Source organism: Pangasianodon hypophthalmus, chromosome 1, assembly GCF_027358585.1.
Source record: "Pangasianodon hypophthalmus isolate fPanHyp1 chromosome 1, fPanHyp1.pri, whole genome shotgun sequence".
NCBI classification, from domain to species: domain Eukaryota; kingdom Metazoa; phylum Chordata; class Actinopteri; order Siluriformes; family Pangasiidae; genus Pangasianodon; species Pangasianodon hypophthalmus.
Genome location: NC_069710.1, coordinates 24,442,086 through 24,458,120, shown reverse-complemented (window position 1 = coordinate 24,458,120; position 16,035 = coordinate 24,442,086). Strand labels below are relative to the sequence as shown.

The window sequence follows — 16,035 nt, the reverse complement described above, 5'->3', positions numbered from 1 at the left end:
AATAATCTTCCGTGTAAGTGCGCGGTGCTGCGTAATGTCGCGATTGACGGCACGTGACGAATCGGCGTTCGGAAGCGGAAACCCCCCTGAGCGCGCGCTGATTCTGCGACATCTCACGTGGGCACTTCACATTGTGAACGACCCTCATCTGCTGCGCACATCCGGTCAGCTAGGGGCTATTAATACATACATGTATATTAATATTTTCAGTTTGCCCCAAATGTAAGACTTTAGCTGTAGCTATGATTAGGGAAAAAACATCAGGCCCAGTAGAGGTGTTTTTTTTTTTTTTTTTTTTTTTTTTTTTGTTGTTTTTAAACATCCAATTCACTATAGTAGCTTGTGGTATAATAGTATGCCTATACTGCTTTATAGTGGCCTCTGATTACATATACGGGCATATGGTGTTTGAAATGTAGCCCATGTCACTGCAGTGACAATTGTCTTATTGAAGGTACGAGGAAGCCACAAAATCAATGTCGAGCAGCTGGACTACTATGGGAGGGTGAGAGAGAGAGAGAGAGAGAGAGAGAGAGAGAGAGAGAGAGAGAGAGAGAGAAAGGGGGGTAGAGGGAGGGGGTGGGGGTGGAGGATGAGGTGGTGATGTGTGTGAGTTGTAGCGGCTTGGCTCTCGTTTCCACGTCGCGGCAGCGCGGAGGCAGAGCGCGCGCGCATTCGGGAGGGAGTCTGGTCGCGTGAGCCATTGGGGTTCCCGCATAACGGGAACAGACAACAAAACACGCAGGCGGACGGACCGGGAAATAGGCAAGTGATCTTCAAAAAAAACAAAAAAAACAACCAACCCCAGAAACACAAATCCAGCGACGAAACAAGTTTTTTTAAACATTTCCAAGTGTTCGTGATTTATTTATTTATTTATTCGCTTTATTTATTTATTTTTTTATCGATTGATTGCGTTTTAATTAGCGGAGTGTGACAGAGCGGCGGTGGGAGGGGCGAAGCGCCGGCGTGCACATTATGTTGCCTTATTATTGACGTTTATATATAAATAGATTAGACTTAACACAAAAAAATACCACTGAATGTGGCGAATTTCGACTAGATCAGGCTGTGCGACTTTGAATGTGGAAGCGATTGTGTAGCATGTAGCTGTTGGAGAAAAAGCAGATCCATAGCTAAAGACCAAATAAATAAACCAAAAGAATAAATGCACCAAATAGCAGAATAAACCCAATAAGCACTGTTTTTATTTGGCTAGTGTCAGGACGTGAGCGCTTTTCTCTTCACAGAAATAAATGCTGAGATCTCCGTTTATTCTGTTTTACAGCCAAAGTAAAGGCACGAGTGAAGGAGGGAAAGAAGCGAACCTGCGCGTAATATTCAGTCTCAGCTAAGGCATTAAAAATAGCCCGATTAGGAAAAATAGCCTGATTAGCCTTAAAAGAAATTAGTTTTGCAGTGAGATTTGCAAGGCTTTAGGCTAGAAACCGCAGCTGGGCTTGAGCAGGTGTAGCACTGTAGCACACCAGTACATGTTACAGCATCAGTGAAGATCAGTGTGAGTGGATAGCCTATAGTCTGTCCGCCTGTGTGTGGGTTTGTGTCTGAGCAGCTTCTCCTATTATCTATAGGCTTATTACCCAGGTCCAAAGTGAATGTACACAGAATAAACATGAAAACGTGATCGGTCAGCATGCTACTGAGCGCCACGCCGAGTTACTACCACTGATCAAACTTGGTGTACAATGCCAAAGAGATCCCGAACACAGCCAAAGCCGAACACGACCGAGCACGAGGTGAAGACCTGCACATCCGCTCTCAGCTACGAAGAAGAGACCGGCGACTAGAAACAGACTGTGCTGTAATAACGCCAAAGTAAAAAAAATAATAATAACAATAATAATAATACCAGCACCTAAGGGAAGAAAAAAAAGTCCAGAACAAAAGGCTGAAGACGAAGGAGGATCATGTTTGTCCCCTTGCCGCTGCCGTTCGTCTTGCCGAGAACTGCCTCCGAGCTCCGTGCCTGGCGCCTCAAGTCTCCGCCGGCTGCGCGCGCGCTCTCCGGTAAGGTTCTCTCCTCTCTCTCACACACACAAACACACACGCAGCGTGCATCCGGGCCGTGCCCTCGACATATCATGTCCTCTGCTGTCCCAGTTCGTGGAGATAAGTCGTCTTTTCCTGTTGTGTCCACCGTGGAAAAACAGATTGCTCACTTCCTCACGCGCGCGCCTTTATGCCGAATCCTAGGAATAGTGGGATTTTGTAGTCGTGGTTGAGTGTAGAGCATAGCTATTTTCCAAAAAAAAAAAAAATCTTGCGGAAAAGGAATAGGCTTACAGTGGCTATATGACTGCACAGAGACAAAAAACAGAACTTCTTCATTTCTCATGAAGCCTATACATTACAGCTGATAAATAAGACACCTCTGTGTCAGCCTGTCCTCGAGTTTAATGTTTTGCTCTGTCTTTCCTTTTTCCCCGTATCTATCCGTGTCCTTTGCTCGCTCCGCTCTGCCTCCGGCTCCGTCTCTCCCGGACTAAAGTCTGGCGCGCGCCGGCCCGGGAATATTCATGCCGCGATATCGATCCTGCGGAGATCGATTCCGGGGCCGGCGGATCGCGGCACACAGAGAGGATAGAGAGAGGCAGACCGAGCAGAGCAGGAGGAGACAGGAGACCGAATGAGACACGCACGCTTTTATTTCTATATGTTTTTTTTTCTTTCTTTCTTTTTTGCAAGAATTCAAACTGGATGTGTTTCAGTGGAGCATAGCAGTAACCCGTGCAATGGAATGAATCTGGTGTTTTATTTTAAGAAAATGGAGATTATGATGGTTTTGCTTTGGAATTTTGCGTTTCATTCCGAGGTGGAAGGCTCGGGTTCGGGTGATGCTTCTGGTCTCTGTAATCAGCCAGTCGGCTGCAGGACAGGATGACAGTTTGGAGGGAATGTGGGAAAACGGGAGCGATATAAAGGGGTGTCGGTCTCTGCCTCCCTTTAACATCCGGATGAACTGAGTGCTTTCTGTGCAAAAAAACAAAAAAAAAAAAAATTCCCCACTGAGCGTGTGTATGTGTTAATTATCACTAGGCAGTTGGCTGTGGGAGAAAGCAGCGGGACAGCAGACAGGAGAGCACACTGATGACTGACACTGAGGCCTGTGCAGTTCTGGACATAGCCACTGATTTATAATGTGATTCAGTTTGCTGTCTATTTGTTCCACAGAATAGCAGGTTCACTGCAGGGTCTGTACTGTAAACAAGAAATGTTATTCTGGGAACTACACTGTTGTCTTCCTTGTGCCACTTACTCTTATTTGTGATTACAACGTCTCGCACTTAACGGTAGGCCTAAATCAGAATAATGCTGCACCTCTAGTAATTACGGTAAGTTGTGATGTCCCACGTTAGACACTAGCCTATTTAATACGGTAGTTTGGGACATGGTCTAAATTAGGCTAGTTACTGGGAGAGAAAACTAACTTTTTTAGGGGAACTTTAAAAAACTAGATAACATTTTTTCATCATTATACTTTCTCAGAAACTTTCTCTTAAAGTAAGCCTTCCGCCATTACTTATTCAGCACCATGTTTACCTGTCTGTGAGGAGAGAAGTGAGCGAAGAGGAGGACTTTGGCTGAAAATGGCGAATGTCAGATTGAAAGAAAGAAAGTCTGTGAAATAGCGAGAGAATGTAGGTGATAATATGGTGAATGAAAAGTGTTAGCCCGGGAGAAAAAACCGACGAGTTTGGATTTGCAGGCGGAAAGGTACCACTTGAACGTAGGGAGCGCGCACGCCTTGGACGCAAAGCGCGCGCCTCTCTCTTTACTGATGCGCATGCGCAAAGCTATACGTACGTCCACCCTATTCACGATATAGTGCACTATTTAGAGAGTTTTGCCTGTTTACATTAAAAAACAGCTAAAGAATATTTAAAACCATCTTGTCATAGCTGGTGCAGAGTACTCATACACTATGATGTTTGTAGGCAGTTGGGCTTATGGTATGCCTACAATTTCAGACAGTTGTAATTAGTTTTAATTATATTACACTATTGTTCCAGATTTTACTGCCTTAAAAGATTTTGGATTTAACTACCAAACATTTGCACATTTGGGCTTAAAGAAACTGACCAGAGGTAGTATTAGTACAGACAGGCCACTGCTTGAGATAGAAAGAAATAGTGTACAGTGCTCAATATGGCAGCTGTACTACGTAAGTACCACCCCTCAGTAAAAAGAGTCCTTAGCCTTGTTGGTAAAAATTAGATTCTTTCACTGATGCATGCTCAGATATAGGGCACTTTACTTCCTTGGTTGTGGAGAGACATGCATATACAGCAACTACACATTATTTACACCATTTTTGTCAAATTTTGTCAAAAGTGATCCATGTTTTTTTTTTTAAAAACTTGTCGATCCATTTCTGGTATATGGTTCTCTTCCCATTCAAGCAGATAGGAGCCTGGTCTTGTATGACTGGAAATAACTATCCAGGGGCATTTGCAAGATGGCCGCTGAGTGGACAGGCTTTACTAGAAGGACTTTGATTTGACAGTCACGCTACTGCAGTATGACTGTAGTATTCCTACTACAGGAAGGGGTAGCAGACATACTGAGGACGGATTGCTGGCACCAAGTCACATGAGAAGGGGTAACTGTGCCAAGCAGTGTATGTGTGTGTGTGTGCGTGCGTGTGTGCATGTGTGTGTGTGTGCAACCTGTGTATGAGTGCAACTAGGGAGTTCCAGGTTTAGGATGATTGTCAATGACAAAATATCAGCTTGGGCTTGTTAGTAGCATAATGCAAAATCAATAGACACAACAAAGATGTCAATACGGCATGCTTTATTACTTTGAGCTACCTCTCTCTCTCTCTCTCTCTCTGTGTCTGTATGTGTGTATGTGTGCACGTATGTGCAATACATACAGAGTATTCTCCATAAATGCAGTGTACCTTATAAATGAAAACATTAATGAATTAATGAACTGCATACACCAGCTCTTTGCTGCACTGTTTTATCAGTACATAGTGTTTTAATGTCAACACAAAAAAACATACAAAAAAAGGAAATCATGCATTTCCTATCCATTTCATTAAATTAAATCCATTTGGTCTTGCAGTTCAAATTTGACAAGTATTCATGCATCAATAATGCATTTCATAAGAGAAGCAATTTTTTGGTAATCAGATTTGATCATACATAGAGTGCTAAATTACATTAAGTCTTAGTTTTTCCTGTAAAGTTACAGTTCATTGATGTTCGGAGTGTGTGTGTGTGTGTGTGTGTGTGTGTGTGAGAGAGAGAGAGAGAGAGAGAGAGTGTGCGAGGGAGAACAGGAGAGAGATGGCCTTCACTAATGGCGTTTTAATAGTGATGAAGTCTCATGGCTCATTAGCAGCAGTGAGAGATATTGAGTTTCGCCCAGTGAGGAATGACCTTCGCCTGTGTTCATAAACACACACAGTATCTTCACTGATCTCAGGCACTGAATTCAATGAACTAAATCTACAACAGCTTTCTGAGATGCATTATGAATCTTAGGAATGTTCTCTTAGAGTCAATCCATAAACTGTGCTCCAGTCCCAACTGAAAAGCCGGTTTTAGGTTGTACGATTACAGTGGTATTTTAAGATTATTACTTGTCACACTGTACAAGAGGATCTCAATAAAACCTTGGCCGAATTATATAACAGACTGTGCAGTGTCAGATTTTACAATGAAGATCCTCTAATGAGAGACATGCAATTAAAGGAAAATTTTATGTTCTGCTACAGTCAGCATGATCTGGCCTTGTTAAAAAAAAGGCATCGCATAAACAGAATCCTTCTTCAAAGTGATTTTGAGGTAATAAGGATTTTTTCTGTCCATTAGTAAGTTTTGTTTATGTTTTGTAATTGCCACTACTGTATTTGTAGCTGTCCCGTGAGCTTCGCATGATCTTATGCTGTTCTTCTATTGGTGGCTTTTAGATGTGTATTGTAGCAGTACTTACACTCTGATTTTAATTTTAAAAAAAAAGACAGTGCCAGAACTTCATCGTTGGCTGCTGTTGATCACAAAAGCCCTAAATTGGCTGCATTGCTTGATACACTCTAAGGCAGTCGATCTCATCTCAAGACCAAAACAATTATTTTTCTAAAAATGGGCTGAATATCATACAGTGTAAAGCTGGCTTAAGATTTACAATGTAGTATTCCAACCTTTATTTGTTGTTATTTATCTCTTTTTGGTTCTAAGAGTTAAGAATAAGGCATAAGGAAAATGAAGTTTCCAGCAGGCTCAACAAGAGTGAGATTCCCCAAAAGTGCCATAGTACTGAAATGTATGAGAAGATGGTAGAGAGGGAGGCATTTTAAACACTCTTACTAAACATAAAGATGATGGCTACAATGCTTTTGGGAAGCTGAGCTCAGATGTATGAGAGTTACCAGCAAGAGAAACACATGCAAGTGATGCTGCTTAACTGGAGCACATTTGCATGCTTGTGTACCAGTGCGATTCCAGTATCATCCATCACATCCACACTGGATTCATGCTTATGGACAGACAAATAGATGGATTAAGTGGATAGTTAGACAGACGGAAGATGAAACGGTTGCTTGGATTGATGGATGGTTGATAGAAATCTAGGTATATAGATTGGTGAACAGATTATTGAATTTAAAACTGAAAGATGACAGACTGTTGGCTAAATTGATATATTGAATGAAGGATTGGGATAGTAGGATTGTGCCTGGAAGACGGCTATACGAATGAGAGGCAAGAATGCTATTTTGGTGATGGAGAGATGGGAATATTGGAGCCGAGGGATGAATTGACAGAAATGTATGATACTGCTTTTGATTGATCAGGATCCTTCCTTGCTTTGGTAGATGAACACTAACATATGTCTCATTTGTTCTCTGTGTGAGAAGGAAAGAGTATGTGTATGTGTGTGTGTGTGTGTGTGTGTGCACGTGCATGTATTTAGATAAAGGGGCATGTGTAATAAAACCTAGCTATTTGATTGGGTTCCTCCTTCACGGCAGCTGAGTAGAGACATAAATCAGCAATCCTTTATTCCATTTCATTTAAACTGTTAAGATTTATGATAAGCAGGGTTGTATGTTCACCTCTAAAATCAAGTCGGTGTGAGAGTGTGTGTGTGTGTGTGTGTGTGTGTGTGGTACTTCTTAGTTTTTCCTGCTCTGTTTAGCGTTCACTCGCCTCGCATTTGAGGATGCTGATAAACATTACTTTAAAGGTTATTCTGTATTGCCATTTAAGCCATTTCATAACAATTCTTCTAAATATTCTTCATTTACTAGATAAAGATGTTTATGTGTGAGTGGGGGGCGGGACTGGGCCGGCTTGACCTCTCCCCTACATTAAACTGCCTTGTCCTGTCCGTTTGGTACTCCACGTCTGTCCTCCCTCCTCTTTTCACGTTCTTTTGTTCCACTCTTTTTTTAATCCCTCTGATCAGAGGCTCTTGCTGTTCTTGCACCTCCCTCCCCATTTCTATGCATCTGAACGTTTAGGTTGGAACTCTGTGCTGTAAACCTAGGATATGGCTGTGCGTCTAGTGTCTAATATAAAGGTGCAAACGAAGTTGAGGCAATATTGAAGCTTAAGAATGGCTATAAATTTGGTGCACTGTGCCATAAAATGGTTTTTATAGAAGCATTTTTAGAAAGGTCTCCCATTGCCTTATTCCTTGTAATTGGCCACATGCTGCCTTGAGTGACGGGAATAATCATCAATCAAATTAAGATGGAGGAAGAGGAAGGAGGGGCTGCCATATGAACGAGAGAGAGAGAGAGAGAGAGGATGAATAGAGAGAGTCCTGTGATTATCTGATATTAGAGCTCTTTTAGTAGGCTGTATGCTTGCATGCTTGTTACAAACATGTGTTGTGAATTGCAATATAAATTAATTAAATTAATTTAGATTTGCACCATTTGTATCACATGCTGGCTGATTAAGTGTGCTAAAGCTTGAAATAAATGGCATAATTTTTATAGTGTCATGCTGGCCTTCCCCAGTGTTGTCTGGTTCTTCTGTAGACAATACTCTTTTGGCATATAATAACAAGGAAAGGAAATTCACGACAAAACTAGGGATGTTAATACACAACGTTAGCTTTGCCATCTTACTCTCAGCAAAGGAGCGCTTTACAGTGTGCTTTAGAGAGAGATGCAGGCGACCATTATATTGGACGGCTGATGCTGGGCTTCACGATAAATTGGGACTCGGAAAGATATCAATGGACATCAAGCCAAAGAAACGACAGCTCATGGCAGAATATGACATTAATGATTATAGAAGTCGTTATAAGAGATTTTGTGTTCCTCCCTGTCAAATTTCAAAGTTCCCTTTAACTGAAAAAGATGATTTTAAAATATCCCTTTTTGATGGATGCTACCAATTAAATTTGGAACAAATTTTTTAATGAGGTGTGAAAACGATAGAAAACTGTTGCAGGGAGTGATTTAAAGAAATACATTCAGTGGCTTTGCACTAACTATGCAAACTTTTAGGCATGAAACCTGTGTGCTAAGCTTGCTGTCTAGCTAGCTACCTTAGCTAAAATTAGTGGTGAACAAACTCATGAATGTCATACTATAGTTTGGATACTGTTAAATAAATTGCTGAGAAGAGTTGCTCTGCAAGTTAAGGCTCTAATACTGAATTCCCACCTGTGTGGACAAATGTCTAGCTGTTGGCTATCTAGCTAGCTAAATTTAATTTTAGTGAAAATATGCTATTAATATAATATTAGTGGTACCAGGAAGATATGAGAGAGCTTTCATATTCATGTATATACACGAATCCTGTTTTTTTCTGTGAAGGTAAAGGTATAGTGAAGTGCATATGCCATTATTAGTAGGGTTTGTTTTTTTTTATTAACGCGCGTTAAACTATTTATTGTTGTACTTAGGCTCTTTGTCATGTTTTTAAATCATGTTCCGGTACTTCAAAATGTTTCCTTAAAACAGTGCAAGCTATTTTATAGGATCTAAGACCACTCAGTGTGTTTTTATAGAATTAGATTATTATCGTCATAGTAGACACCATTGTATTTAATAGGCATCTCTTATGAGTCTCTCCGTCTAAAATCTGAGTGTGTGTGTGTGTGTGTGTGTGTGTGTGTGTTCATTGGCCGTTAATGAGCTCTGCTTGTGTTCCTCTCTGCTGGCCTGTCATAGCCCTGACACTGCTTATAGCAAAATCAATACAGAGAGAGAGAGGAAGAGGGAGGGAGTGAAGTAGGGAGGAAGGCAAAGGTTGAAGGAGAGAGGATGCAAGAGAAGCGAAGCCTTTGAGCGGAAGACGATAAATAAAATTGTTATCTTCCTTCTGAATGAAATGTATATACACTGTGGCAAGATGTGGTGTGGATTATTGGTTGATGGTGTACTGTTAAGGGCATGACTGGCTACAGTGCACCAGCAGTTTATCACACGGCTGAGTGTGTGTGCCAAATACAGTTAGAGCAAATGTGCACCAAACACAGTTAGATGGAGTGTGTGTGAACGTGTGTGAGGGAGTGAAGGAAATATATAGTCTATGGTGAGTGAGAAAGTGAACTGTGAGTGAATGACAGTGGAGTGTGTGTGTGTGTGTGTGTGTGAGAGAGAGAAAGTCATAAAGAGGCAGAGGTGGTTTAAATGGTTAAACCCCATTATATTTGTATTATAATCCCAGCTTTGAGAGAGTTAAAGTTGAATAAGAGGGAAGGGATCAGTCTGGCTGGAAATCCCTCTCTCTTTCTCTCTCACACACACACATACACACACACACCATGCGGTCACAAATGCATGTGCACATTCTCTGAGTTTATCTTATATACACACACATACACACTCTCGCAAATCGTCTTGCGATCACTTCCCTCTGGAGAGAGGGAGGAAGAGGGGAATAAGGCGATAGAGGGAAAGTGAGAAAGGTTGGGGGGATCCAATGGAGGCAGAGAGAGGGACAGATAGCAGCATTAAAATTCATGGCTTTTTTACTCGCCAAGCCAAAAATCAATAGTGTTTACTATGAATGAGTGCAAAGACGGACAACAGCCGGGGCCAGAGGGGGAGGAGGGAGGGAGAGAGAGGAGGGAGACTTCATTACTGCGGGCTGTGACACCAGGGGCCAAGGTTAAAGATGGGGTGGAGAGAGCGGCAGCAAGGAGGGGTGGGGGGTGGGGGGGGTTTGGATTGGTCTAGCATTTACACACAATATCACAGTGCCACCACTGATTCAATGTCCTTCGATATATATACACATGCACACGCCAGACCTAGCTTAAAATAATGTGTTGTAAAGTTCTCCGAAAACCTGTGTACACATTTACTCCCAAAGACATAGTCACCTAGTCATTTGGTATGAGCTAAAGTAAAGATTCAGTTCAAGCATTTAGAATGTTTTCATTTCAGTGAATCTGGCACTGATTTGGGTTCACACTTGCCAAATCTGAGCTTCAGCTATAAAGATGGCTTCTTTATGCTCTCTGGAGGACATCAGGACATCTGGCAACAAGGGACTTAAGATACCAACTCTAATGACCTTTAGAAGCATTATCTCTCTCTCTCTCTCTCTCTCTCTCTTTTATATTATCTTCTTGTTTTTAGAGCAGCTTGTCTTTTTTCAGCGTATACAGCACTCGAACTTTTTGATATTCAGAAAAGCTCATGAATGATGGAGCAGGAGATGCTTGTCTCACAGCCAGGTGGATCTGTGGGATTTAGATGAAAATGTGAACTTTGGCATCAGCATTCATTTGCATTCGAATCCATGATTAGAAATCAATATGTTTAAAAATTTTGTAGTCATATTAAATAAATTTTGCTAGAACTAAATTAACCTCTGTGTTATGAATTGGTGCACATTCTTTGAATGATTAAAGTTTCAAGCTTTCCAAAGGACCCCTTTGTTTCTATGAGAAATTCACATTGTGAAGATCAGAAACATACACATCATATCGTCTAAATGTATGAAAACTGTATTATGATTTGATATGTATGTATATACACATGATATCATAATACAGTTTTCATATTATTTCATAGTAACTTTTCAGAGAAAATGATATTGTGTCATGTAATAAGTATTACATTATTTCTTCATGGAAGTTGTTAGAATATATTTTTAAACTTAATTTAGCCTTAGTAGCTTATATCATAGTATATCATAATTAGCCTTTAGTAGATTATTAAAAGGTCTTCTTTATATTCTCCTTAAAAAAATCTCATCTCTGTTATATTTTATTGTTATGGCCTTATCTCTACCATAATGCATTACATAAACAGTATACTTATACCATAAAGCTAAAAGTATAACTTATTAATTTCTGATTTACTGTCATGATGTTATGTGCTTTTGTGGTGGCAGAAGGAGAATTATTAGTAAAATAGGGGCAAATAGTTAATGCATACTGTCTCATTATTCCTTACAGAACCCTGTTTTGATTATGTGTGCATGCTCTGTTCATCTAGCATACACATCCACACAGTTACTCATACCTCTTTAATAATGTAATATTACCTTTCATCTTGTTGCAATGCCATGCTGTCCAATATTTATGACCGGTATTTGTTATTGTTATTAGATGTGGCGTGTTTGATCATTGCAGAAAGTGTGTTTGATTTATGATTTTGCTTACTTTATTTCCCATGCTCCCTTTCTTCATCTCCTTTTTACACTCTCCTTCTCTTTTCTTTCTGAGCATTTGCTCATTCTCTCTTATTCTTTTTTCTCCCCCAGCTATATCTCTCTCTCTCTCTCTCTCTCTCTCTCTCTCAGTCGTCTGTTCCCTTAGCGACGGTTTCCAAGGCGCCCGTTCCCAAGGGCTTGGGGAGGGAACCTGTGAGGTCACATATCCATAACTACACACCTGAAAATCTCCTATTCCCTTTTCCAACCTTCTTTTCCTGCTCTACTATTTGGTGTCCTGCCATTCTCTCCTTCTCTCTCTCCATCTCTCCCTCTGTCTCTCGATAGCTCCATATATTTCAGTTTGAGTTGTTAAGGTCATCTCTTTGTCCTTACACCGCCATAGTCATTAGTACTTGCCTTCATATGAAGGTATGGTGTGCAGGTCCAGTGAAACCATTACAGAGCCTTAACACAAACCCATGTTTTGTTTTGTTTTTTAAGAAAAAGTGGATATTGTCTTCCAGCAACTGGATATGAATATCCACTAATGAAAACAATTCCCAATGACCAGGTGGTGGACCAAAAATATCACATCATTGTTAAATCAGGCTAGTTAAAATCTGTGAAAAATGAAAACCCAGTTAGAAAACATATTTGCACCTTTCTCCAACTATATTTGAGCAAATCTGTCTTGACTCCATCTGCATTTTTCTCCTCTAATAAACACACATTAAGGTATTCATTGTAGTTCATTAACCTGATTTCTGAATCTGACATTTCCAAATCTCAGGACAGACAAGGCGATTGGCTGTATGTAAAATAACTGCGTAAATTAAGGATAAGTGACATATGCCGGCCTTCCAGAAAGGCCTGGAGTGCCGTTTTTTCCACCAAGTGCTTCTGCACAATGAAAAACAAAATGTGACTGTTTGATACAACTGCCATTTCCTAATTATGTTGTTGGTTAATTGGATGCATAAGACCTTCTTTCTAGCCCCTGAAGTCCTAAACAGTAGGTGAGCTTTTCTCCCACCAAAACTTATCAATGAGATACTAAAACTTTTCAGTTATATAATTTAGTATGGCTTTTTACTTCCAACAAATCCTTAGACCTTCACTTAAAGCCAAGAAGCATCTAAGCATTCCCTGCTGCTATAGAACCAGTTGCCATTCACAGTATACATTATTCCCACTTTAAATTATCATATAATATATCCCTCCATCCCTGGAGTAAACAAAGGACTACAATGGAGCGATAGACACTGTTTCAAAAAAGTCTGCTCACAAGCCCCAGAGACAGATACACGGTCCATCCTCTGGATTTTGATGTGGTCTGTGTGCCACTGTATCTCTGAAAGCTGTAGGTAAGGACATGGAGTGAGTGAAAACTCCAGCAGTGAGGATAGTGGGCTGAAGATGAAGCTGGAAAGAGCTGACCTTCCTCCTTTCCAAGTGTGAAAAAGTATTTACACCAGGCTTGTCACAGCACCGTGCACACCTGCTAGAATATCACAGTCAGTCACTAGGCAGATACACACAGCAGACCAGACCAGCAGCTACAAAAGCCATAATTAAAAATAGAATTATGTTTAAAGCTATGGTTCTGCTGGCACTTATGCTTAGCTGTGGAGTTCATTATGCGTTTATAATTTATGTGTGATGTTATTAGTGTTGTAGATAACTCATTGCAAAAGTCATATGAATATATAAAAAGGTTAAGGGTTAGAGTTAGCGCTCATGCCATCTCGTCCCAATTAATTGATATGAAATAGAACAAAAAACATCTATGTCACCTTCGACTGTTCAAATTGATATGAAATTCTTATGAGATCAAGCTTTGACTTCCTGTCAAAGAAGTTGAGTATGTTTAAACATCAAACATTTGAAGCATTAAATGTTTATTTCATAAGAAAATTGAAAAAGAATAAGATTAAAAGTCATTATTTTTAATGAAAGAGGAAACCTTACAGCAGTATCAGTGTCACGCACCATATTGATTGTTTTCAGTACAGTGCTACAGAGTGAGTGTTTTATAGGTATAACAGTTCTTTGGTGCAATGTAATATGTACTGGCTCTCTTGCTCTGTCCTTGGAGTATCCATGTAGATCTGATTCATATTTAACAGGTAATTTATCAGTTTGGATGCATCTGTGTATGTGTGTGTGTGTGAGGGGGAGAGAGAGAGAGAGAGAGAGAGAGAGAGGGTGTGCTTCTATTTGACCCAGACTGGTATCTTTAATCCTCATAATCATAGTCTGTTACATAATGTCATATTTTGCCAGCAACTGCTGTCACATATTTAACATGATGTTTTTATATCTGGATTATCTTGATATATGGTAATGTTGTGGTCTCAGCAAGCGTACCCTTGCCCCCTTACACTGAGAATCTAATCAGATGATTTTCTGACAAACACATTGTGTTGTGCACAAGTGTTGCTATGTATGATCATTACTGAATATCTGTATAGAATAATAAGGCTACATCTCTGTCTATCTATCTATCTATCTATCATGTGAGGTCAGTCAATTTAACAAGAGTTATGATTTCACTGTTTCTGGCATGAGGGTCATGGTTACCAGGCAACGGGCATTACTGTCCGTAGATATGCACTATACTCCTGGCTGGAGCAGAAGATGTGTGTGTGTGTGTGTGTGTGTGTAGGAGGGTCAAGTTCACCTGAAAGGAGATTAATGGTTGAGGGACAAACAGATTTTTGGGCTGTGTCGACACAGGCCTCAAGTCATTACTCCTCTTTGAAGCTTTTGTCTCGCTCATTCGCCAGAGGAGTGGAGAATGTCTTTGTAGCGCATGTGCAATTACCACAAATAAGAATTTCGACACATTTCCTTGTACTGAAAAAAGAAACCCAGTTTAGTCTAAATTCATTTACTATGGATGTCTAAGGGCAGCCAATAAACATTTATGTGAAAGAGTTATTTTGTAGAACCCCATTATGTCCTCTCTTTTCCTCACACACACACACACACACACACACACCTTTGTGAAGCCTTCTCCGTCTGTATAATTCATCCGTTTACATATAGAACTGTTCTTTCTTAGGGAAGAGTTTGTATTTATGCATTACTTGCATTACCTGAACACTGAAGGATTGTACAGTCATTTGGGAAAGTCTAATATAAGTGAAACCACTTATTACTGTTTTGCTCCAGTGTTTGAAACTCAGTGACAACAGTTTTGGTAAAACCTTCTCTCATGCTTGTCCAATCCTAAGACATTTATTGTTAGCTAATTTCAGTTCATTTTTTCAAGTCTCATATTTTACACACACATTGACAGAATTCAGCAGTTGCTCTCAATCTTCTATTATAAGTTAGTTTTGAGTAAAACAGAAATGTGAAGAATCACCCATACTCTTCTAATGAGATGGATAGAGAGCAGGGTGAAAGCATCGGAGGAAGATAATCACCAGGACATCAGAAATCATCAGGACCTTCCTATCACTTATGTCCCTTTCCGGCTCTGTGTTCTTTCTGTCTCTTTCTCCTCACTCTTTCTGTTGACCAACTCTTTCTCTCCACACAAACTCTCTCTTTCTCTCTCTCTCTCTCTCTATTGATCCACTCATAGTTTGCTCAGTTCTTCACTTTGCTGCCTCACTTTAATCAATACAGATAATTGTCTACTCCCCGGTCGTTGCCAGCTTCTCTCTCTCTCTCTCTCTCTCTCTCTCTCTCTGTCACTGGCTCACTCTCTCTGTTTTTTCATCAATGAACTCATGCCCCCCCCCCCCCCCCCCCCCCCCACCCCCTTTCTGGGATTCCCTCAGTTTTAATGACAGAAGATAACCTGCTCCCTCTCTCTCTTCTTCTCTCCATCGATTGGCGTGGGAGCGATCGACTCACATGTGTAAACATTGTGCACGTTCGTGTTGCGGTTTAGGTTCTTCGACCGCTCCCACGCTCCACGGCCGCTGCGGAGATACACGCTGAGGCATTGCAGCTCGTGAAACTGCAAACTGAGGCCTTGGACTACACATTCAACACAGTCATTCTTGTTATGTGTATGATGTGGGACTTAGATCTAATTTATGGAGAATATGCAGGTTCAGGGTGAAGTAGATTCCCTTCATACACTTGCAATATGATATGTATAATAGATTTGTATGCCAACGTTTATGCCGCATTCCACTTAACTCAGAAATGGGAAGTCAGTACTTGGAATTACGTTACTGTAGACCTCCGTGCTTTCAAAAACAAAAAGTAGGGAAAAACATCTCATGTCTTTTGTTAGCAAGAATCTAGCAAGCTAACTATGATGAGCAATGTATAGTTACCTCCTCAAAACAGTATAGACAATGTTAAAGATAATATGTTTGTATGTTAATTGGTCTAAAGCAAATATTAGTATATACAGCATAACTCATTTAAAAGTGAAGAAGTGCTACTTTTGCCGTGCGGATATGATGTCACG

General features: G+C 40.5%; 1 protein-coding gene across 5 annotated transcripts in view; it reads left to right on the top strand.

Annotated features, from left to right (window-relative positions):
- Positions 1-619: 619 nt before the first annotated feature.
- The window catches only part of pou2f2a (POU class 2 homeobox 2a), a 41,311-nt gene continuing 25,895 nt past the window's right edge, over positions 620-16,035 (top strand). For all 5 annotated transcript variants that reach the window (XM_034307000.2, XM_026940160.3, XM_026940159.3 and 2 more), the window contains exon 1: positions 620-2,028. In XM_034307000.2, the coding sequence (XP_034162891.1) occupies positions 1,929-2,028 (100 nt within the window). In that variant the 5' untranslated portion in view covers positions 620-1,928. The remainder of the gene's footprint in view (positions 2,029-16,035) is intronic.